The 26,097-nt window shown below is 38.7% G+C and overlaps 1 protein-coding gene across 3 annotated transcripts in view; it reads right to left on the reverse strand.

Moving 5' to 3' along the window:
- FBN1 (fibrillin 1) overlaps nucleotides 1-26,097 on the reverse strand; it is a 158,618-nt gene that overhangs the window by 26,476 nt on the left and 106,045 nt on the right. For all 3 annotated transcript variants that reach the window (XM_032195315.1, XM_032195314.1, XM_032195317.1), the window contains exons 31-45: nucleotides 23,834-23,959; nucleotides 22,989-23,114; nucleotides 14,517-14,639; nucleotides 13,824-13,946; nucleotides 11,877-12,002; nucleotides 10,140-10,262; nucleotides 9,412-9,534; nucleotides 7,492-7,656; nucleotides 7,081-7,149; nucleotides 6,841-6,966; nucleotides 5,333-5,455; nucleotides 4,528-4,686; nucleotides 3,535-3,606; nucleotides 2,330-2,455; nucleotides 285-407 (exon numbers count right to left, since the gene is read on the reverse strand). In XM_032195315.1, coding sequence (XP_032051206.1) covers nucleotides 285-407; nucleotides 2,330-2,455; nucleotides 3,535-3,606; nucleotides 4,528-4,686; nucleotides 5,333-5,455; nucleotides 6,841-6,966; nucleotides 7,081-7,149; nucleotides 7,492-7,656; nucleotides 9,412-9,534; nucleotides 10,140-10,262; nucleotides 11,877-12,002; nucleotides 13,824-13,946; nucleotides 14,517-14,639; nucleotides 22,989-23,114; nucleotides 23,834-23,959 — 1,833 coding nt within the window. The remainder of the gene's footprint in view (nucleotides 1-284; nucleotides 408-2,329; nucleotides 2,456-3,534; nucleotides 3,607-4,527; nucleotides 4,687-5,332; nucleotides 5,456-6,840; nucleotides 6,967-7,080; nucleotides 7,150-7,491; nucleotides 7,657-9,411; nucleotides 9,535-10,139; nucleotides 10,263-11,876; nucleotides 12,003-13,823; nucleotides 13,947-14,516; nucleotides 14,640-22,988; nucleotides 23,115-23,833; nucleotides 23,960-26,097) is intronic.

The following is a 26,097-nucleotide window of genomic DNA, read 5'->3' on the forward strand; positions in this document are numbered from 1 at the left end:
AACAGCAGATCTTTGCAGTTGGTGGTATAAAGTGGAGGTCAAATACCTACTCAGGTGATTAACTATCATTTATGCCTTTGCAGGATGGGCCCATTACTCTTCCGGGAATTAGCAGAATGTTTATGGGATTTCCTAAAAGTCTTTAAGAGGAGGGTTCTTGGAGCCTAGATCACCTCCTAGTATAAAAAATACATCTTACTGAAAAGGAGATATGCTTTTTTAAACTTCTTTTAAAAGGTACTACTTTCTGCAGACATTCATTCATGCAAGGCAGAAATACTCACCAGTGCAGCGTCCGGTTGATGTGAATCTATAGCCAGGTTTACAGTCACAACGGTAGCTACCAGCTGTGTTGACACACTCAGCATTTTGCTGACATACTGGTCCATTTTGGCATTCATCAATATCTGTTATACAAGAAGGAATTTGACTGTTATGGTAAATTGGTACTAGAAAGATAAGAAAACCACATTGTTTTTAGTGTAAAGGAGTACTGTTTTATTAAGTATAGGTATTTCTTTTAATTCTGAAAACATCAATATACTCATTAAATTAGGTACTTGGTTAAATTTAGATGTCTCCTTGAAATGGTCCCTAATCTGTATGTTCCATTTGTAAAACTTATTCCTGCTTAGAAGACTGATATAATGGTTTTCTGAAACTATTGGAGTGCACAGGAAAGGACTGTTGCAACCTTCCACTTGGATAGACTTCTGTCAGACTGCGATCAGAATAAGGAAGTTGCTATGCCCACGTAGATCTGCAGGTGGAAATTATAAGCATCCCCCCAGTCGTAACACAGAAACAAGATCCATGTTGGACGTTAGCAGCTTACAATATAAATATAAACAGCAACATAAAACTTCAGGCAAGGAAAAAAACCAGTTTTCCTTATTTAAGAATGTGAAAAGTAGATGGACATGAATGACAATTTTTTCTTTTGTGATATTCGCCTGTACTTACAATTTGGGAAGATCAGTTTTGGATTATTTCCTGTGGATGGCTGCATATTGAAGGCAGCACACTCACTTGGGAGAGCTGTACTACCACATGCAATTTCTACCAGCAGCAGCACCTCAGAGACCAGTGCAATGACATAAATACATGCACCATTCTAAATCTGAGAAACATAGTCATAGAATCATTTACTAGTTACCCAGCCTAAGACAGTATGAGTAAGAATCTGACAGAACAAGTTAAATTCATGGTCAGAGGCAACGAGGTGTGAAAATAAAGCATTAGCACTGGATTTGATTATGTTTTTTAAGCTTTGAAGATGGAATCACAGAAGTAGAATTTTACTGTGGATGGATTGCTGCTAGCCCCCTCGTTCTCAGAATATGGAAGGGAGAGAGCTGTTTTATAGGTTAGATGGTATAACCAAGAGATAGATGTATAATAGCCCTCTTAGAGAAATACACAGTCTAAGAGAGGTGATTCTCACAATCATGTTCTAACAATAGATATTGACTATAATAAATCAATATTATTCTGGAAAAAAAAAAGGCAGGTGAGCGGGGAGAGAAGCAGGGCTCTTAAATGCAATTTTATTCTCATTAAACAGCATTCACAGCACTGGATGGCAGAGCAGAGGCTATCCTCTGAATCCATTCAAGCTTGGGTCAAAGTCAACACAACCCTCATTGTCACTTGGGTTTCTCAAAGCTGCTGCTAACAGAGAACATTATTTCCCTAGAAATGTAACATTTCAAATAGAAGCTGCCTACAGAACATGCTTGTACTTGAAGCTCCTCAATACCTTGCTTTTAGTATCCATTTTGTCAGCAGTCATAAACCACACCAGGGAATGAAGCAACTCATACTACTGTCTTTGGTTTCACCATAAAAATGACTAATAAAACATTAGGAAATGTTTAAATTGCCCTCCCCCCCCCCCAGCCCCCCCCAGGAAAAAAAAAAAAAAAAAAAAAACACAAAAAAACAAACAAAAAAAACAACAACAACAACAACAACAAAAAACAAACAGAAATCTTTGTCCCATAAGAAAAAATATCTTGGAATAAAAAAATATTATTGTGATTTGACTCAGGATGACTACTCTTGTCTTGGCTTTTCTGTCAAATATGAAAAACAATGTTTCTTCCCATGACTGCTGACTCATGCTCCTCCAAAGCCTAAGACGTCTGATAGAAAATCTGGTATTTTCTATGCAAAAAAAATATTATAAAAGTCTTAATTAACACAGACTTACTACACTGACACCAGTAATTTCCTTTGCTAAGAATGACTTGCAAGTATCTCAAATTTGCCACTGTCTGAATTGTCAGCTGGTGAAATACCATTTCTCTGAATGATATCAACACTCTACCTTCGCAGATCAGTAGCTTGTCATTGTAGAAGAAACCCACAGGACACTCGCATCGGAAGCTGCCAACCATGTTTATACAGATGCCATTTTCACACACTCCAGGAATCTCTCTACATTCATCAATATCTGCAAGAAGATTTTTTTTTTTTAATTCTTGTAAACAGCACTTCATAAAATCCTTTGCTGAAGAACATGTCCTCTTGCATTTATCCTTAATAGAATCATCAAGCGCATGTGATCATCAGAACTTTTCCAACTGCAATAGATTGCAAGTCGTTCCAAACTATGAAAATGTAAATGTTTCCTGTTTCCTCAGATCCTGACTCTTCTCTGTAGCGAAGACATATCCTGCCACATGGGAAGGCAGAGCGCAGCACACACCCCTCCTCATTTCTCCCATCCATAGCACTGGCGAACCTGCTTGTCATTCTGAGTGTTACAATGAAGTTATTTGGAAGAGCCAAATGGAGAGAGTTTAACTGCTTTGAAAATGATATTCCCCACTTCACTAGAAATATTACGATTTAACTAGCCAAACACTGCATCAGAGCAACAGATTAATCCTAAAGCACCTGATTACTGCCCGTATACTGCCTCCGTTTGTTACATGGCACATTATCTGCTTCTTATTTGCATTCTTGTGTGAATAAAAACAAAATAGAGTCCCAGTAGGGTTTACTCAGACTTCAGTCTTTGAATTTCTCATTCTCTCCCTCTTTTTGTTTTGCAATTCGTTACTCACCATTCAAAAGTTATACACAATAACATATGTGAGAAATATTCTAGTTGAACAGAAAAAAGGATTTTTCTGTCAAACCAATACACAGGGGAACTGGTATGAAATGTCAGAATAAATCTCTGGTTTAGTCCCAAGGAAAGACTCCTAATTCTACTCAGAACAAATGCTGATTGGCCTTACTCCCAGACTTTGTAGGCTTGGTATCTGTGCCCTGCTCATGCAGGACTGATGATAATTTATTTAGAGCTTTATATTGCCTTAATAACAAGCAGCAATAAACATTGCTGCTAGCTAGGAGGAGCTATACGGAAAGCTTGCAGGCTCAAAATTCAACAGAAGGTTGATCTCCATTACACTGTTTGGCTTTTCTTCCTCCCATAAAAGAAATAATTGGGAAAAGAAACATCCTCCCTTCCTTGGACAGAGGTAGTATGGAATTTAGTTCAAAACAGAAATCACAACTCACCAACTGGTAGTCCTGTATATATATCAATGAAGAAGCCAGGCCTCTGACTTCCACAGAGCGTAGAGAATTCATCTACAATAGGAGACCAAAGCAGCAATTACAGTATTTTGAATTAATCAACAGTCACAAATTCACTACATCCTTTGCCCAAAGAAATTTCTACTTTTACCCTTTCAACATCTGCAGGGTATGTAGAAGTATGCAGATGCTTCCCTAAGGCTCACTGTGTGACGTGCTTAGTATGTACTTGGGTTCTCATTCAAAGGCCACTGAAATTAGCACATAAAAAGATGAGGAAGGTTTGGGCTCACATCCTGGCTTTGCTGTGCATATGTTTATCTCTGTGCATTACAGTTTCTGCACACAAGTCCAGATCTGAATTTAAAAAAGTCTGAACCATAAGTTGGAACTTATCCAAATAATTGTCTAGGAAGTTTATTCTTATAGCTAACCACCTCAAACCAGAGTGGGATATCCTGGGCTCAACTTTGCAGAGTCTTAAGTCAATGTGGAGGCTTCCTGTATGCCCATACAATTAGCCCAGAAACTGCTACATCTTATTGTAGCTGCTTGACATGGATCGTTCTCAGAAGAGACAAAGGTACCTCAGCAGTCAAGGCACAGCACAGCACACACATTTGTTGAAGCAATGGCAATAAAAATCCGGTCAGTGCCTCAGTACTTGATCAATAATAGGCATTTGCCAAGAGATGGATCAAATTATACAGCATGAAGTCTCCCAGAAAATGAAACTGTCACAAAAGAGGCATGGCCCAGCAGTCTGTACACATACCACTCCAAAAGGATTTAAACATATGCTTTCATTGTGACTAGGACTGATCACATCCAGGCCAAAAGAGGTAAGTGATCTCTTCATTTTAGATACACAAGAGCAGACAAAGTCATAGCATCTCTTTCTCTAACAATGTTACACCTGCTAATAGTATTCCTGTTACCAAGGCTTTCAAATTGCTTCCCAATTCAAAAAAGTACCGGTGCTAGGTATAGGACACTGTTCACAAGGCTTATTCCATGCACGTCCAATGTTGTAGGAACAGCAGCACATTTTCTTGGTCATATTAAAGAGTAGCTCGCCATCACAGGTTTGGTTATCAGCATAGTAATTTCTGTAGCACAGACTTCTTCTCATATCTGTGAAAATGAAGAAAAAAAGGCCAACACATCAGCAACTTTTACAAAAGATGGTGAACCTGAAGGGTTTAAGAACTATTCTTCACATACATACTTTTTAGATGCCTGTCTAGTAGATGTTGTGGTACTGTAGAATACTACATAAAAATTTATCCCTACAAGATTACTTTAAAAGTATGAAAACTTGTCTGCAATACAAACATTTAAGAGTCATAAACACTGCTGTAACACTGATCAGAATCATTAAAGGATTCAGTATTGGCGTTTTGCCTAAAATTGAAAAACACGAGTTTGTTTGTGGTTCTTCCTAAAAACTGTGCACAGGTTGTGATTTCATTCTGTGAAGCCTGAGTCATTTTAGTAGCGTATCACCTGCAGAAGCTTTTAAATGAAAAGCTGAAATGATAACTGGAAAGGATGAACACACAAATTATCAAATCAAAATAGAAATTCTGATGAGATACTAAAAAGTCTGTAATAAAAGTGATCTACCTTGGTTTATGTAATAAGATGAATAAAAGAAGGTAGATCTTTTATTTAGTTAACTCTTGTTTAACTAAATTTAGAGGAATAATTCTGATTTGTGCCAGCTAAAGCCCTGGCCCAAAGCATGAATATAAAGCTTAAAAAAACCCACAACACATACCCATACAGTTGTTCCCTCCGTTGACTTGCATGTAATCAGGAGGACAGATGCAGGTGTAGTTCCCAACAGTATTGTAACATGTGCCAGGTCCACATATGCCAGGTGTATCACACTCATTCACATCTAGAAGAGAATAAAAAGGCAGTGAGTGGCCATAGCAGTTTTCTCATTGTGCTTTCAAGAACGAAAATGTCTCAGTAACACCTGAGGTTGGAAGGTACTAACAGAGGACAGCTGAAGGATCGCTGAACAAGATCATGGTGGAGCAATGCCCACACAGTGGAGGAGTTTGTGGCACATGTGGCCACAGAGAGTCCAGCTGTGATGTGAAGATGGGGACTCTAATGTGTCTAGGCAGATCAAAGACAGTAATTTGGTTTCTGCAATTGCCACACAAAAGTAGCATTTAAAGATCTCATTCATTCCGAATTCCCAAATCCAGACAAGAACCAAAGCTGTTTACTGTGGAGTGCCCATCTCAGTAAGTAATGATGCTAAAACAGACTGATTGGAGGGTTCAAGTCTGTTTTGACTGGGAAAAGTGAGTAACTTTCCCAACTCAAGATGTCACCTTAATTTCATCAAGAGATCAAGATCACATGACATCTTACGTGATTCATCATCACGTAGATTTCATCAACATTTGCTAAAATAACAACAGAAAAAGTCCAACTTGGTTCCTAAAAATTCAACAGTAGTTCACTAACCTTAACATTTTAAACGATCTTTGACACATCACTAAGGAAAAATAAAAAGGTAGATCTCCTCTTTAACAGGAAACCATTTGTTGAGCTACATAAGCACAATATGCATGAAGCGCTTTGCTTCAGACTTAATTTAGAACCTGGACCTTTTATACTTCTGCAGTCCCTGGAATATCATAAGTACTGTATTAACATTATTAACAGTCTGGAAGGCTGAAGACAGCATGGGCTTTGGGAAATTTAAGGATTTAAGAGGTTGCCTGAAGTTTTGTATCCAGTAAAACCTGATAGTTTCAAGCAATGTGATGAATATATACTACGGACAGTGCTGGGGGAAGAAAAATGTTGTGCAGTCCAACAGATATTTTCAGTTGGACATTGAAATCAATAGGAGCAAAAATAAGCAGTGGATAAAAAGCACAAAGACATTGTAACCAACCCAGGAAACCAAGGGGCAAGTTAGCTCTTTATCTGGCTACCCATAAACCATTCTATTACCCATTAAAGGACAGCTATTTTTTTTTATAACTGGTTATTAAACTATATTTTACATATAAATGGTTGTTTTTTCTGTCTTTGACAAAAATATTATTATTTTGAATATAAATTTGTATATATTTCAACATGGTCAAGAAAGAATTCTCTCTCTCAATGTAAGACTTCAATCTGTTTCAACTTTCCACTGTAAAGCTGCATTGGTCTGCTTATTTTCATTTTCAAAGACAGATCAGTTCTGCTACATGTTGATTTGTCGTCATTTTATATCAATAAAAGCTGAAGACTAGTTAAGTGAAGGCTACGTACCATCACATACTCGAGTCTCTTCATTCAAATAGTACCCTGATGGACACTGACACTGGAAGCTACCAAATGTATTAATACATTTTCCTCCTTGGCAGAGCCCAGGCAGTTCTTGACATTCATCAATATCTGTTCAAACAAATTCAGAGACATTATCTCATTTACACTTTTCTATTAAAAACAACACTCACTCAAGAGTTTAATAATTTTAGGCATGTAAAAATAGGACAATGTAAATATTACCCTCTAATATAACTGTAATAGGGTTTGGTCGGAATCCTTCTCCTCCAGGGCAAAGAACCTTATATTCAGCTGAAAACAAAATAGATTTATGAACTTAAGATAGCAGAAACATTTTCAGCACAATTATCTTTGAAAATTAGTCAAATTGTTACAGATAATATAAATGTAAAATAACCAGACATCAACATTAAATTTTACTCTATAACATCAACTGCTATTTCATTTCATAATGTTAATTTTTTTGTGTAACAGCAAACTTGCTCAAAAGTGATAATATTCTGTCTAGATAACTGAAAGACTATTAAAGTTTTTGATTAAGACTGATGAGGTTCTTCAAAGACCTCTTTCCTGCAGGTATCCAGTAAATGATCACATTGTATTGTTGTGTCTAACCCAGGAAAGCTGACTTACTTGTGTTCACAGGTGGGCACTGTTCACAGGGAACTCCCCAAGCTCTGCCCAGAGAGCAGCAACAGGAGGCCTTAGAAACACCCACTCCAATCTCATTGCTGCAGAAGGTGCCACCATTATCTCCACGTGTTTTAATGTCCAAGTAACAGTTGCCAGATCGTGTATCTATTCAGAACACACATTAGCAACAAACATTTTAGGAGAGGGGAAATCACAAACAATATCTCAGGATGAGGGATAGCCTCAGACAACTCTAATTTCTTGTGTAACAGCTAAAGAAAGTGACTTGTGTTGTCCAAGAGAACCCATCTCTTCCTGCATGGGTAGGACAGTGGTGCCACATCTCTTCAGCCAGGCCTTTTCTCATTTTGATTTACATTGTCATCCACATTTGTACACCCTTCCAATTTCAGAAATACACTGCTTTCTCCTCTCTATGAGATTAACATGCATGAAAGCATCTACTTGTTAGGATTTTCAAATACATTTGAATTTGAGGAGCATCCCTATGCCCTCTTAAACAAACAAAAGCAAAAAAATATCAGAGTAACGAGTAGTCAGAGCCTAATAAAACAGCATTTCCATTGGTCATGAAAGCTGTACCTATCCAAGCTGCACTCAATTGCTCAAAGAGTGTAAGGTGGCTTTATGCCATAACTTCATTTGCCTGCCATCTTGGGGCAAGCTGGATGTTGGTTTAAGCTTGCTGAAATTTAAAATCATCTCATGCCTGCTGTAAATTGTGGACAGCTCTAACAAGCCCCAAGGGCTTGGTTCTGGCAGCAGGGCATTGCTGGCATGCTGCATCACTTCAGGCGTGTTCTCACTGCACTATTACAAGTTGCAAAACTATTAAAACAGGCCAGGGGCAGTGGGCTGGGAGTTGGTGAGTCTGTTCCAGCCCTCTTCCATGACCTAGGACTTTCACAGAATCACACAGATGACCTAACACTAACAAGTCCTCCACTAAACCATATCACTAAGCTCTACATCTAAACATCTTTTAAAGACCTTCAGGGATATCTACCACTTCCCTGGGCAGCCTATTCCAATGCCTAACAACTCTTTCGGTAAAGAAGTTCTTCCTAACATCCAACCTAAAACTCCCCTGGTGCAACTTTAGCTCATTCTCCCTTGTCCTGTCACCAGGTATGTGGGAGAACAGACCAACCCCCATCTTGCTACAGCCTCCTTTAAGGTACCTGTAGAGTGTGATAAGGTCGCCCCTGAGCCTCCTCTTTTCTAGACTGAACAATCCCAGCTCCCTCAGCCGCTCCTCATAAGACTTGTTCTCCAGACCCCTCACCAGCTTCATTGCCCTTCTCTGGACTCACTCAAGCACCTTGATGGCTTCAACCCCCTTCTTGGGGTTTTTGTGCCCCAGGTGCAGGTCCCGGCACTTGGCCTTGTTGAACCTCATACAGTTGGCCTCAGCCCATCGGTCCAGCCTATCCAGATCCTCCTGCAAAGCCTTCTCACCCTCGAGCAGATCGACACACGCACCTAACTTGGTGTCATCTGCAAACTTACTGAGGGTGCACTTGATACCCTCATCCAGATAATCAATAAAGATATTAAAGAGAACTGGCCCCAGTACCGAGCCCTGGGGGATGCCCCTAGTGACCGGCCTCCAACTGGATTTGACTCCATTCACCACAACTCTTTGGTCCTGGCTATCCAGCCAGTTTGTAACCCAACGAAGTGTACACCAGTCCAAGCCAAGAGCAGCCAGTTTCTTGAGGAGAATGCTGTGGGAAATGGTGTCAAAAGCCTTACTGAAGTCAAGGTAGACCACATCCACAGCCTTTCCCTCATCCACCAAGCGCATCACTTTGTCTTAGAAGGAGATCAGGTTCTAAACGGTTAGCCTTGCAGCCTCTGTGCAACTTCACTTGTAAATAAATATGAGTGGTCCCTTACCAACACAGCCAACACGGGTAGGATTCAGCTCAAAATCTGGAGGGCACTCACAGGTGTAACTACCAGCAGTATTGACACATGTGCCACTGATGCAGGTTGTGGGATCTGCACATTCATTAACATCTGCAAAAAAAAACAGCAGGTGGTAAGCAAATACTCCAGGACAGTGCATACCATAGATATATCAGGTATAATATGCTGACCACCACAAATCCATTAGTTACCAAGTACTGATCTCCAGGAAGTTCTCAAAGTAAATACACGTCTTAGAAGTAGAACACTAGCCTGAGATTAATTCATCATTGCACTAGGAAAAAAGTATTTTCCCTAGAAAACCAATCTATCAATTCACATAAAATATTCAAAAATACTTAAGGGAAAAATACATGACATCAGCTTGCCATCCAGTACTGTGAATGGAAACTACAGGGTGCAACACATCTCTGCCTTGAAGATGTAGACAAAGATGTTATCTCTGCTGTATTTCTCCCTTTCTTCTCTGAAGCCACTGGGAAATCAGAAGTTGACAAAAAAGGTGAAAGAGGAATGTGGAGAAGGCTGCCAGTCTCCATTTGAGTATAATTTCCACTGACATTTCTCTCTGTGCTATTCAGCAGATTTTCTTTATATTCAGACTGATCTGTATAGCATTTTAAAATAATTTCCTAAGGAGCAGATTATAACACTAATAGAAAATTAAAAAGCGTGTTGTTTGAAATCATCTTTACCTGTGCAGTTACCACCACTTCTGTCCAGTTCATAGCCCACTTCGCACTCACATCGGAAAAGTCCAGGAAGGTTATGACAAGTACCGTAGACACAGATGTTAGGAAGGGAGCACTCATCAATATCTGATAGAGAAAGAGGAATGGAAAAATATAAGATTTCTTTATCTTTTTTAATATAGATACAGAAAACTACAAAAAAGTTCAGAAAACATGAATCTGGAAACCGACTGCTCCTGTGCACTATATGAGACCAGACAAGAATAACATGCAAGATTTACGCTTGAAGCCTAACTAATCTAATCTATGGCCTTTTTTTTTTTTTTAATGCAAAATACTCTTTCCAATGTCACTAGAGACCATATAGAAACAATCTGAATTTACTCATGGGCTAACCTGACAAGTAGCAAAATTAAACATGGCAGGAAATATGCTTTAAAAATGAAGTTCATCCTAAATCAGCAGCCATCTCCAGAAAGCTGAACTTCAGCAAAATAAATTAATAATAATAATAGGCAACCCCCCCCCCCATGCTTGTGCACAGAGGTGAATTTGATGCTCATCTTCAGGTTTCTGCACTTGACAGATCTTGAGGTTAGCACCTTAAGCTCACTTCTATGTGCTGTTTGTCTAAATCATTGTATCTGATTCATTATTTACTGAATGCTTTATGTATTAGACAAAGAACAACTAAATGAAAAAATAAAAAAAAAAGTGTGTGTTTACAAAGGACCTTAAAATACTGTGTTTTGTGTACACATCCGAGACATCAAGGGAAGTCTGTTTTCACAACGGAAGCTAAGCTCTATGTAAGATATTTAAAGTTAGCTAAAAGGTCTCAAAGTAAATTATTGCATGAAACACTATGAAATGTAATATTCTTTTAGTTTATGCACAAATTCACTCTCGTAAATTAATTCTCTTGGTAGATTACTAAAAAAAAATACACAGAATACTTTTCAGGGGAAAAATCCTATTTATAGTGATGTAATTATGAACTCCCTCACATACTAGTTCTTACAAGTCATTAGTATGTCAGATGATACAGCTGCTGCTTCTGGACTGACTGAAGTGATAAGTGCTATACAAACTGGCTTTCATATATCATTACCAAATATATGCCTTTACACACATTGGTAAAATAGGTATTCCTTGGGTTTTGTAAATCTTTTCATATAAAAAGCTCTTACTGAAGAGTGGTAACCAGATCAAAAAGAACAAATACTCTCGGGATTTTTTATTTTTTTAATTTTTATTTTTCCATGGTCATATAAATTTTCTGTAAGGCTTCAATCTCTGATTTGGCATTTGGCAGAAACCCTCAAAGCAGGCTATATTAGCTACCAAACCAGTGTTTTTCAGCTTCATATGCACTAAGGCAAAGTAACTGTTTCTGTTTAACTGTTACAAATAAAATGAAGAACTGTGTGCATACTGACCAAGATGAAATGGCAGTTGACAATGCCATTTGGATCAGCAATCATGTCTACTAATAATACGTGGAAAAACAGTTTCCAAAAAGCTGTCCTTTCTCTATACAATAGGTAAATGAAGACCCGGAGGTCCATAATAAATACTAGCATCCAAGCACATAAACAGAAAAAAAAAAAAACAACTATTGACAGTTTTCATGCAGTTCTCAATAAAACCGCAACTGCAACCAATTGTAAGACTTTTCAAACATAAATTATTATTAAGGCTGAATTTGTTGAGTGTTGTTTAAAGCTTACAGAGAATTACCTTCACATGCTTTCCCATCCGGACTTGGCAAAAATCCCATATCACATTCACAGCGATATCCTCCCGGGGCATTGAGGCACTGCCCATTTTCACAGAGATTTAAGTTTTCTGAGCATTCATCTAGGTCTGTAAAAGGAAAAGAAATTGGAGGTTTACAGTAAACATGGTTTTCTCAACAACATTTATTTCAGCTAACTATGCAGTGTTCCAAGGATTTTAACTATTCTCTTAGCTCTGAACACTTGCAGAAGAAACTACACCCTACTTATAATCAAAAGAAAAATTAGCAACAGGTACAGGCTGCTAAAGTAGCTACAGCTAACAATGGTTGGAAGCCATACACACAGTCAAATTTAAACTCAGAATAAGAACATGAATCTTGTTATCGTTATCATTTCTATTACAGCAAAGCCTAGATACAGCAATTGAAATAAGAGGTTTACTGTGTAATGAGCAAACATATGGTAGTAGACGGTCTCCATGCCAAATAGAAAACACTAACAAAAGTGGCACTGAAGTGAAAATAACTCGATCAAAACCAAACTGCAGTTTAACAGCTGATAAGAAAAACGGCCTTGCTACTGGGCTACGCTGCCCTTCAGATAGATTGTGGCCCCTATTTTCTAGCTGACATTTTATACATTAACAAAAGAGCCTACTTGCTGCAACAGAGTCTAGCTGTCAGTGTGAGTTTGTTGCAAGTCCGTGGCTGGCAAAGCAAAGGTAGTACCTATCACAGTGAATGCTGTATATTTTGGAAGAGAGCTTACAGAATATTTGCATACCCTAGTTGGAGCCCCAGCCACCTCTTGCATCCACGAACAGTAAGCTTTCCTTTTTTTTTTTTTTTAAGGTGTTCAACTGAACACAGAATCTCTCTAAGTGCTCTGAAAGATGTAGTTTATAGACTCCTAGAAATCATCATCTAGGAAATTAACAAAAAGCCCTGCAGGTTATGAAGGCCACTAAGGAAGCTGAATCAGATTCAAGACTAAATTATACACACTCCATTAAATGGAATCCCAGGGCTCATTTATAAATTGGAATTATTCAAATTCTGCCTTAAACCTACTGAGCCAGATTCTCAGATGCAATGAAAACTACTGTTGTTGATAAAGCACTACTAATCTGCAGCAGCTGAAAATCTGGCCCACCAACTGTCTTCCCATTGCTTTATCCTCAACATGATCCCCCTGCATTATCAGCAATGCTGAATTCCTTAACGTAATAGCAAGGTTGTGAAAAAAACAAAACAAAAACATTTTTTGGTAGTTTTATAAAACAATTTTAATAACGTACCCTACTATTTAAATATTAATGTTGGCAGCCAGTGGATTGGGTTACTAATTGGATAAATTATATGATGAAACATTGTTTTAGTAAGTTTGCCACCCACTCCTACTAACAAGAAAAGCTCAATGAAAACTTATATTTTATCAAAAGAAAAAATTGACTGCTTTAGGTATAATACACAGTATCTTTAAAGTTGTCACAACTTAAATGAAGTAGAAAACAATGGAAGATGACATTCGAGAATAACTTCAAATCTTTAAAAGCTTTTTTTTTCTGTATTGAATCACAGACTAACTTAGGTTGCAAGACATCACTGGAGATCATCTTGTCCAGCCTCTGCTATACAAAAGGCTAATTTCAAAATTATATCAGGTTATTCACAGCCTTACCCAGCTGAGTTCTTAATAATTCCAAAGATGGAGATCTTACAATATCTTTTGACATCTGCTGCAGAGCTTAAGTGCTATCTGCTGAATCAGCAACCTAATTTGGGGAGCACCAGACCTAACGTAACACAATCCTGTAGCTGATCCACACTTTATATTCTAGTTGAATGGGATTCAGAGTATTTGTGTTTAAATTATAACACTAATAAGCCTAAATGCCAGGTGAGTATGCAAGCATGGTACTTGTCTCATTCTTAAGAAAGCTTACCTGTACAAGTGAAGCCATCCCCAGTATAACCTTCTTTACACAGGCAACGATAAGAACCCATTGTGTTCTTGCAGTCAGCATGTGGACTGCACATGTGGGTTCCATTTGAGCACTCATCCAGATCTTTAAAATAATAAGAAGAAAAAGATTTTTTTTTTAATTAAAAAAAAAAACAACCAAACAAACATGAATACACACTTTAGGCAGTATATGACATGACCAAACCTCTACTTCAAATAATCTTCTGTAATAAAACCCCCACATATGTGGTCATCTGACGGGAAAAGTAGTCACAGCTTATTTACAGCCCAACAAAGAATGGTGACAAGGTAATTGTGAATGAGGAGGCTGCAGGGCACCCTCCAGGCTAAGATCTTCTAGGATATATCTTGTTTTCACAAGGAGTACTGAGAGACCTCTCACTGTCTCCCATGAGCCACAAACTTTCCTGAAGTACACAGTCTCTCTCCATGGTCCAGTTCACTTCCATCATCTCACTCACCAAATATGAGATAATGCCGATTTCACAGTTACCATGGCAGAGAATTCACTCTCCAATGGATAGTGTCAAATTGACCTAATGAGGATGATAAACATTTGTCTTCTCTATTTGTAGGTGTGGTATTGTTTTTTCCAGGGTCACACAGACCCCGTGTTGATCAGACCTTACAAATAAATGCATACAACACTCACCTGTGCACTTGATACCATTCCCAACCCAGCCAGGGCTGCAGCTACATTTGAAACTTCCTGCTGTGTTCGTACATATGGCATGCCTATCACAGTTATGGGCTCCAATTTCACACTCGTTGATATCTGTAAAAACAGAGACATTTGAAGAGCTCATGGATCAAACTTTCTCAGAGTCAGCCTACTGATATAGGAATTTTTCAAGACAGACAATGTGAACATGAAAGCAAGTCAGCATTTCTTTACAACATGAGATTTTAAAATGACACAGAAAAGAAATAAAAGCAAAGAAAAGCAGAGAAGCATGTAGAATATTTCAAACATGCTGGCCTACTACCTGTTTTTCTGGGAGACATATAAAGCAGTACTTCTGCAGTCCACTCCAAAATCTTTTTATAACTAAGGAGGAAACCAGTAACTGAGGTTCTTCTTCTTTTGCTATCCGGTACATTCACAAAGAACGTGAGGACACAGCCCTTGGGAAGAGGACTAGAGCCCATAAAGAGTGGTAACACTGCAGGTGTTCAGCATCCTGGGATATATGCCTGTCAAGCGGCTTTCAAATAGGTTGTGGTTCAAATCTAGTGACTAAGACGTGACATGTGGACCTGTGCTGCCTTCACAGCTACAAGACACCACTACAATCTATTGGCATATCCGGAGTGTACCTTAACATAAGTGAGGGAAAGATGACAGCTTCCCCGTCTGCCCATCCTGAAGGTACTCGAGTGGCTCTGCACTGCATGGTTTGCTAAAAGATCAGAGGAGTCTCTGCTGCCCATGGACTCTTGGAATGCAGCACATCCCCCACAGTATCTGCAAGGATGCTGATGAACACCAACTGGGTACGGTACCACCTGCAAACTCCTCCTAGCATTATCCCCAGGCAGTTAATGAAGCCAGGTTCTGCTTTGCCAGAGACGGTGGGAGGTGAAGGATGGGCTGTAAAACTGCATATAATGGGACAGCTGATGGACCCAAAGCTCATCAGGCATGCAGTTTAATAGGAGCTCAGGAAACCTATCAGAATGGAAAAAGTCAGCATCCTTGGAGACACCAGACAGCAAGTCATCCAAACTTTAACATATGCATTCATGCCAGCACATTCTATTTCAATATTTTCTATTTTCACCTTATTTTGATTCCCGGGTGTTCTCCAGCAATGTTGAAAAGTATAGACATTAAAAATACAAACAACTGAACTTCATTCTGACTCATCACAAAACAATATTAATACTCCATATAAGTACTTGGAGAATGTGTAAGCTTGAAGACAAAGTTCTTAGGAATTACTACTGGTAACTAAAACAAAGTGGTCAGCAATTTTCTTACACATCTGAGCTATGGATTTTACATTGCTTTCTGTAATCAAGCTCTCTCTAACTGTGCTTTACATCCACACAGGATGTAAATTATTTTGACTTCATATCAAACCACTTAATATTTATATCCTTTTTTTCACCCTCCCAGATACTTTTTGCTGTTGCAATAAGTCAAATCATGCCATCCTGCTAAAAGCTGATGGAAATGGAAATCAAGCTCATGAACTCCACATGATTCCATACACAAAAACCCACCTCAGACCCCTTTTGAGAAGATGATTAAGAGAAGGTATTATCCATCAACCAGTTAACAGTCAGTGGGGTTCTCAGCCCCAAACCCTCAGACCTCATCTACCATTGTACCTAAAAGCAACTACCTCTTTCAAGAGAGCAAAAGAGTGGAGCCACCAGGGAGAGTGTCCAGGTAAGACCTTCACCATTTCCTTTATAAACATTTCTTAGGTTTTCTGCCCACCCTTCTTTAGGCATAAGGCTCTACGTCCTTTCTGTATAACCTGTACATATACCCTGCCTTTTCACAAAGGCTACAGGCAACTCTGAGAAGTAGATAACAAATGTCTTGCATCCTACAACTAAATTCTTGACTCAAGATTATTATTTTTTTTTTTTTATAACTCTGTAGTGAAATTGCATCCAGTCTTGTTTTTCTGAGTTTTTCTAAATGAGGCATTGCTCTGAATCAAAACTCCAGACGTGAGTATCCTCACAATCTAAATACTGAAGTCCAGATACAGATCTAAGTCTGGCAGCTGGAATTTACTGTTAATGAAGGCAGACTGCACCACAAAGCCTGAAAACATGCAAATGGACACTTACTTTTTAGAACTTAAGGGGGGGGGGGGGGGGGGGGGGGGGGGGGGAGGGAGGGAGGGGAAGGGTGCAGATGATCTCAAAGAATATTTGCCTTCAGTATGTGCAGAAACTCATGTGAAGATAACATCACCCTAAACAGGAAACTAGTGTCTGTTAAAAATCTTAAGGGTGGTCAGGAAAAAAAAACAAACAACAAAAAAAAACAAACAACCAAAAAACAAACAAACTCATTTTGGCTTGGACTGAAGGGAAAGACTAAAAGGAATTTCTAGAGGTCAGTTACAGTATACATTGACATAAAAAAGCTGAGGCAAACACTCTATATTTTAACCTTCATGTGATTTTTTAAAACCAAACTGTTAGACTTTAGCCAGCATTAAGATTGTCCTGTATTTGATTATTTGATGCTTTGAAACAACCAATATCTTCCTTATACCCTCTGGAGCACAACAAAACAACACAAAGACCATCATCAGTTGAGATATTTCTGCCAAGAATTCTTCTAAACCACCAGCAAACACAAACAGAAACTTGCATGCAACAGCTCCACCGCAATGAAGTCATGTTCAGGCTCAATTTTAAGGCAATCTAAAAGCAATTTTTAGTTCTACATAAACTGACTGTGGACTCCATCTCATTTTGTGCTGGCCCACTAAGAGTTTGCACCCCATTACTATCTCTCAGTGGAAGAGAAAGCAATTGCTGCACTTTCTCACAGCTTGTGAGCTGAGCACCTTCCCCGGTGCCAGCCATCCTGTTCCCCCATCAGCTATTTGCCACAAACACTAAAGAGATTGGAATCTTCTGCAGGATGAAAGTTGTGAGCACAAATCTATATCCAAACAGGGGTATTCATAATGGGATCAACTTTATCAGATATCATCCACTAAAATGCCATTTTACTTGCTTTGATCAAAATCTTAAAATCCTTTTCAGCTTTTATCCACCAATAAATAAACAAATAAATAATAGATTTCACTACTTTTTACCTGGGTAAATATCAAATAGGGAATGCAAAACACATTTTCTAATGTATTCTACCTTATCTACCTATATCTACCTTCACAGTGATGTTGCTGGGCTTATTTCATTGATGCATGGAAAATCTTTCACATACTTAGATGAAAGCTCATTGAGGCGTATAAAATTCCTTTACCAGCTTCTTCCCAAATTATACTTATTTTCAAAGCTATCTGCATTTAACTTACACATTGCTTTGTTGTAATCCCTATTCTCTCCTTTCACTGCACAGCTGAGGTATAAGCCTAAATTTATTGCACTGCAATTATTTCCAAGGCAGAGATCTCAGACCAAACAGGGTCCTGTGTAAATGGGGCAGTGAAATCAATGGAATTTATGCCTGCTTATACTGGAGCTTAACATGGATTTATGTTACCATAAGTACTGAATTATGACTTCACAGAATGAATCAAAAAGGAGAAGTTGAGCTCTGTAGGGGAAAATTAATTCAACATAAATATCTTTAATAAAAGAGTCCAGATTGTGCTGCCTGCATGGCAGTACAAACAGTACTACACTCTTCAAATAGCTCCAACTATTTTCATGCAATTGTTTGAAGAGCAAGGCATTACTCAGACTGAGTAAAGGTATCACGACCCAAAGAGCACACAGGAGAATGCTGCTCAAGTCAATGTTTCACAGAATGATGGCCTATTCCCATTGACTTCAGTGGGATTTTCATTAAAGAGTAAAGGAGTGAGTCACTGATTTATATCAACCTTCTCTTTCTGCCTCCAGTATGAGTCTGTGACAAGCCAAGGAAAATAAAGACATTCCAATCCAAGACTGACACTGCATCCTCAGCTGGTCCCACTGTGTCCCAGTCCTGCTGTACACATGCTCTCAGCTCTGTAATTGCACAACTCCCATTAATACTAAGGGAGTTGTCTGCTACAACAGATGAGAATATGCATGATAAATAAAATGCAGATCTGACATCATAACAATCCCAAGCACTATGGGGAAAAAAAAAAGTCAGTCACCCTATTTTGTTGGCTCTTTCAGTTCTCTGGACCAATGTTTTTTTTCCCTCAAGTCCTTGGCAATTAATAAAGCATCTCTCTCACTGATCAAAGAGACACAAGTATTTAGGGCTGTGAATGTACAGCAAAAATATATGCCTCACATATACCTGTTGTGTTGGCACTGTGCCTGCAAACATGTCAGCCAAATGCAAGAAACAGCTAGCCAGCACCTGCACAGAGTCCCCACACAGTTTATAAGTGCATCATTAAAAATCAGCCAGAGAGAAGCACAGGGAGAAGTCACTTTATTCTTGCCTATACTCTGGAAACATCCAAATGCAGAGGAATCTCTGCATTTGAACAAAGAAACACTAACCCATGACAATTCATATATCCATCACAGGGCATGAAAGCATCAAAGTATGCCATGTACATTTACTGTTAAGTTTCACTGGGGATTCAATAGCCTATAAAGACTCTTAGCAAAGCGTGAATTTAATTCAGTCTTCACCTATAAATTAGTACAGTTTTTCAAGAATAATGCAAATCCCTCAAGCATTTTCTGACTTCTTTTTTTTTTTTAAATTTTTGGCACTTTTAATATATATATAAATATATATATATATATAATCTGTGCATTTTATTGCACTGACGTTCCACTGGTATTTCGAGCCTGGCACTGATTCCCACCAGACCGGTCGTCTGGTGGAAGTCACAAGGCATTTCCTCCTCCTGGGATGCTGCCCATGTAATCAGGTGAGGAAAAGGAGCTATTAAGAAGGAATGCTTCTCAGAAGGGAGAAGACAGTGACTTCTGTCTTCTATTTCAACTTAGCACTCGTTTCAACATATGAGTGGAAATATATATGGAAAAATTCCCTTAGTCTGAGCTCTGTACTTGGTGTAACTGTTTTCTTCTTTGGGATTCACTCTCGGATTCTGTTTCGCATACTGCAGTGTAAGCCCCTCCTGGAGTTTTTTCCCATGGGCCAGGTCTAGCCTGCTATTGATCCTTACATAATCAGCCCGGGGTACAGCATGTTGTTGATGGACAGGCACCTACTCACAATGCACTCCTTCTGTAATACTCCCATTTGGCGGGTAACCTCATAATATTATTATCTTTTGGTATTTGGCCTGACACAGCCAGCTCCCAAATTCATAACGGGAAATGTATTTGTTTCACTGATACCACAATTCTCTTGTGCCATCAGACTGAAGCACAATGTATTATTAATGGCCAGAAGCCAAAGGCAGGGGAGAGAAAGTCAAAACAGATTGTACATGCCACAAAGTGTTATGGACCTACTTCTGAGGGCAAATGACAAGGCTCACCTCTTCCTTTCACAGTATCAGTTGTCTTTCTCTTTTTAGCTGTGTTATTCTCAGCCATGCAAGTATTTAGCAGCATGCACACACTTCTCCTTTAGCTGTTAATATCATCACTACTGAGTGACAGCAAGTAGCATTCAGGACCAAACCCTCTAATCTCGCCCAAAGGCCATGGCTGAACACCTTCCACCAGCCTTTCTCCAAACAGAGTGGCCCTCACAAAGTCAGCAAGCAGAAACTGACCCCAGTCCTCCAATTCCCCAAGCTTGCTGTGGAGAAGCCTAGACCATTTGAGCACTACTTTTTATCTGCTGACCATCTCAGGTGACTTCTGCCCCAGGGTCACCTCACGCAGTTTGACTTTGTGAAGAGCAGCCTAACCCTGTCCAAGCACAGCTTCACCAGGAGCACACAGCCATAACTAGCCAGGATGGGTGTAAGAGAGTCAGAGAAGAATTTGTTCCTCTAAGAAAGTATCAGAGCAAGTAAAGCTGAGGCTCTGCATCAACAGTGAAATACTGCATCCAAAGCACCGATGAATCTCCAAATGCAAGTGCCAATACAGGATTCCATCTCTGCGCAAATACACGAATACTTTATTGAGAGAAAAAGCAGATAAATTTGTTATAAAGCTCAGCAATCTGGAACAGAGATAGGGGAAAGCTTTGCAATCTTTCCTCTAGTGGCTATGAACCACTACTTGCCTAGAAAAATCTAAAATGAACTGCTCTTGGTCAGTCTTGCCACAGTTTGCTTTGTGAATGGAAATTACATCATTTGTAACATTTTGCCTCAGAAACCTGCATTCACAGTGTATATTTGTGTATAAAACATTTTTAATTTTATTTTTGTTACTAAGCTCTGTACACATTCTACTGAGAACCAAGGCAGGGGGGAGGAGGGGAAGGGGAGGCTAACATCTGTGTGGGATGGGAATGCAAGTCAGTGGGTGGATTCTGAATACTGTTACATGATTGGTGAAATACATGTTTATTTGTTAAAATGGAAACAATCAGTAATGACAAGGGAGCTGAAATATTTAGACAAAACTGTAATGGAACCCAGAGGACGTTATTTAATTGTTCTCATGAAACAAAGAACCTCCCATTCAAAGTATTGTAGACATTTTTGTAATTTTTTTCCACGGGAGTTCCTAATTACTGTGAATGCTTTTGAACTGTCTGCATGACAAGAATCGGGCCCTTGTGTCAAGGTGCTGTTAGTAGGGTCCCTACTGAAGAAGTCTTGAAAGATGCTCTCATGGGTTTTAGTACCTGGGTCTAGAAAATTCAGCTCTGGCACTTAGGCTATGCAAGCATGAGGTGTGGAATTCAAAAGACTCCACCAGTAAATCAGACTTTTTCTGTCAGAATGTGAGAATCTGCACAATGGGACCTGTTTCCTATGCTTTGGTTCCTACAAACAGTCTCCTCATCATGAAACCAGGCTATGAAGGTCCTGCTCTGCTTTCTCCCTTCCCCGAAGACTTACTTAAATCCAAACAATTTTGGTGAGTTGAGTATGGTCCCATCACAGCTGTACCAGCACAACTGATACTACATCATTTTGTTCCTTAGGCCACTGGCCTCTTTCAAATCACAGAGGGTTTCTATAGCATCTGCTGTAAGTTAGGTGTCCTGGTGAGTAGCGTCCTCCCTGGGACACTGACACATAGCCAGGATAAAGAAAGAACAGGCTGAGAGAAAGGTAAGTACATTTGAGGCGGTGAGAAGAGCCTACATGGCAGATAGCATCCATCCAGAGGGCTGGGCTTGGCTGGAACCAGGAGGCAGGGATTTCCCCGCCTCTGTTAACAAAAGAGTATTTATTGGGACAATTGCCACTACCTTGTGTCACATGCTGCCAAAATGGTGTCTGTTTCCAGGCACTTCCCCAGAAGCCATACCTCAGATTCCTCCCTTGCCTCCAGGACCTTTCTCTGCCTTTTCCCTTCTACTAGTCGTTTCATCTTCCCTGAAAGCTCCTTACTGTCACTCATTACACGGTGTGATAGCTGTACCATGTCTAACTGATCAGCATGAGGGATTTCAGGTCTAGAGAACTGAAGATATTTACATAATTTAGGACAGAAACAAAGAACAACGAAATATTGGTCTACAGGGTACAATTAGAGTTTTCTTGGATTTAGATCAGTTCATATGTAAGTCAAAGGCAGCTGTTACTAATGCATAACTATTCGTCCGCAATCCAATATGCAAAGTACAACTTAAGTTCTCAGATTGTTCTATGAGAGCTGTTAAAAACCAGCCTCATATATTTGGGGCACTTACAGTATATTAATAACTCAGTACAATAAGAGCAGACAAAGAATAAAAGTCTCAAAAACATTGCCAAAAATGTGTTTACCTTAAGTCTACATCAAAAATTATATTAAACATATGTTTGCTTTCATATTTTGGGCAAAGCCTAAGATTCTCAACACCTTGGCTTGAGACAACAGCATTAGGATCATGCCCTTTAAGTCTGTATATTTGAACCTCGTTTCTGTTAGCTTGCAATATATGAACTAATGCAAATTCTGATTTTGCTGATATAATGTAGTTGGGTAGGTGTATTGTTGCCACTTTGCAAGAACTGAGAATATATTTTGGCACATATTTCAAGCCATTATGTTTGCCAAAATAACACTTGGAAACAAGACCCGTTATTTGCATGCACAGCATACAATTAACTAATCCTAAACCACTGTGGCCCTCAACAGTCTGTCAAATTACAGCCAATGGCATTTTCTGTTCTCTTAGACTAACAACGATACAGTAAGCCCAATTTTGCTCCCAGTGCATATTTTATCACTCATTTCAGCAGAACCTGCATTAAGCTGAAAGTTGTGCCACAGAATGGAAGCAAGTTTGGGTAAGGATTACAATATTTAACACGAGTGAAAAGAATCACAGTGAGGAGGTTTTGAACACTAGAAAAACTAAAAAGGCATATAGAATCACAAGTTCAACTGAAGATTAACTATTAACTTTGTAACATACCTGTGCAACCAGTTGTGCCTTTCTTGCCTGAATATCCCATATCACAATGACAGATAAACGAGCCTTTTGTGTTCTCACAGGTTCCACTCAGACAAATGTTTGGATGCAGATCACACTCATTAACATCTAAAAAAAAACAAACAACCACCACATAATTTAAGATTTATTAAATAAAATTCTTAGAAAGTAACTAGCAAAATCTCTGAGATATGGTTCCTTAAAGACTCAAAATCAGCAGTATTGTCCAAAGAATGACTATGACTATTTATTGAAGCTTTCTATGTATATGTATGCGTGTGTCTGTATAGTTATATATGCATACACACACAGACACTATCTAGTTTTGCTCAAACAGTTCTCAAATATTCTCCAGATTTTTAATTTACATGTGAAAATTTGTTCCGGATTCAAACTGTTTCCTGACTTTGTTCTACCAAAGCACAGTACTTGCACACAGTTTGGTTTAGTGACAAGTTTAATCAGCACTGATGATTTACCTTGCCAGAAATTTTCCAGTGTCACCCATCAGCAGTTCCTTTCTATAAGCCCTCTTTGATCTGAGCTGCATAAGAGCTTATTGGAAGAGGACCCAGAGATACACTATTATAGATCACCACGTCTGCATCCCAACTTGATCTGGGGGTATACTGGAACACACAGAAATTACATCTGCGTTTGGTAAACATAGCTTGTGCACTAGGACTATTCCTGTGGTCAGGTGGCCAAAATTGCAGCATAAGAGCAATACCTTTTAAATACCATTGTCTACCTACTTGGAAATAGTGCCTTAATGAATATTTTTTTCCTTAGTTAAAGCAAAGAGGAAAAGATATATTTTCACTTACCTACACAAGTCTTCATGTCCTCTGATGCCATGAATCCATCATAGCAAAGACACCTGTATTCTCCTGGGATGTTTGTGCACTGGCCTCCATCACAGATGTTAGGATTGTCTTCACACTCGTCAATATCTACAGGGAAAAATCATATGCTTTAGATATGTTATCTTTATGCAGTGCAACTAACCGTAACCACAGCAAGCAAACATTGGTAATCACACTCAAGATTGAATCCTTGAACAGTATATTGCAAAACTGTCTTGATGATTAAACTTGCCATCTCCTGGTAAAGTCTGTGGAAAACATTCCACTCGTGCTCCAACAGGAGCAGGAACCAGCTTTGTAGGTAAAAAAAGTCACTAAGAAAAAAATACAGAACCTTTGTCACACCGCATGGCCACATATAATTGTATCTTTTTAGATACCATCCATCATTGTTGAAGTCAATGGAAGCTCCAAATTCAAATACAGGGACTTGATCCAGTCAAGCTCATGATGTGAATAATTATAGCACATACATTTATGTCACTAAGAGATTTTATGGTGGTTTTTGGGTGGGGTGGGTTTTTTTGTGGGCTGGTTTGTTTTTTTGTTTGTTTGTTTTAGCATTTCAGCAGACTGGCTAACTCAGACACATACTTACATTCTCCAGCATATAAGATGCTTTTTCAATTCATGAATCGGCCATCACCGATTTGGGGCAACTGCAGAAGCGGACACTTTATTATATTATTGCAGCCATGCTAAGGTCTGGAATCTTTCAAATTCCCTGGGGTTACGTTATTGTTTCTTGTAAAAATCCCTAGAATTTCCCTGTATCAGCACCAACATAGACCAGCAAGGATAAAAATCAGAAACTCTGCTTAGTGATTCCATGGGAAAAAAGTCAGTACAAAAAGGACAAGATTCAGGAACCCCCTTCTGAGAACAAGGGTGTAACTCATTATCAGACTGGTCTATTGTGGATTGCAGTAATTATGCAGCTGCAGAAAATGAACGCACTTTAACTAAAAATATTATGTTCATTATTCTTCTGTATTTCTAGCAGCAAATGTTTGTGTGGATACACACAGCTTCTGCAAGGAAGAAGGCTGACTCACCCTTGTTCATCTTAATGAGCAAATAACATTGGCATGGACATTAGCCTGGAAATGTTAATTTGGAATGAAATTTGAATTAACATGCAAAATTAAGCTCTATAAATTGGGATAATGACAGAAATGAAGAGCTTTATTTATTAACCTGTCACTGTACTGATTTCACAGTTGGGGGAAAATCATCTGACAAAGAACCTGTTGTTTCTCCTAACTGAGGTGATTATTTATGCATAACCTCACCAATTCAAATCTGACCTACTACTGAACTGAACAGCATTCTCAATAGCTCAATTATCAAGAAATATATTCCATAATAGCTTCTAGCTCTGTATGATGTTAAAATTAAAAGACATGTTCACAAAGAGAGCAAACTGAAAATGTAAAATAGGTGTTTCACATACTTAGGTCAAAATGCTACTAAATCATGTACCTTGCACAAACATACAACACAGTACAATCAGTCATTATGTGCAAAAAGTAGAATATGTTGCAAAAAAAAAATTTTTCTTATTTGTCACTAAGTTTGGGTAGAAGTCAAAATTTCAGCATGCAGACTTTGAATATTCACCATACACTTATATATGTAATTAACTTATCTTCATAAGAAGAATGCAGCATTTTCAGATACTAAAAGCATGGTGAAGGTGGTCTGGGTATTTTCTTGGGTAGAGTTTGACTAGATATCCAAAAGTCTCTAGTATTTCTGCTATCCGTACATGACACATGTGCAGACATAGCTGATATCTTTCTACACAGACTGTAGGAAAAAGCATCCGACTAAAATTTGATCACTGTTATTTGTGTTCACAATTAATTGTATCTACAATCTTTCCTGGATATGCTCACATAGATCTGTAATAATAACAAAAATCTGGTATGTCATCCTTCAAATCCCACCTATTGGCAATAATCCTTAATGGAATTTCATTCATTCTCATATTTTATATTTAAAAAAAAACTAATACAGATGCAGGAAATACCAGAGTTCCTCTATAAACATAGAATTATAATAATATCAAATGGTTTTTGAAGTGAGGATATAAATTATCTTTTAGATTTGGGATAGCAACCTGTTCTAGCATGACATCAGTAGCTCCCCAAAGCTGCAGTCATTTGTTGGAGTGTGAGGCATCTATTCAGTATGGTATTTTGTGTTAAGTACATGGATAGGCC

The sequence above is a fragment of the Aythya fuligula genome, chromosome 11 (assembly GCF_009819795.1).
Source record: "Aythya fuligula isolate bAytFul2 chromosome 11, bAytFul2.pri, whole genome shotgun sequence".
Classification (NCBI taxonomy): domain Eukaryota; kingdom Metazoa; phylum Chordata; class Aves; order Anseriformes; family Anatidae; genus Aythya; species Aythya fuligula.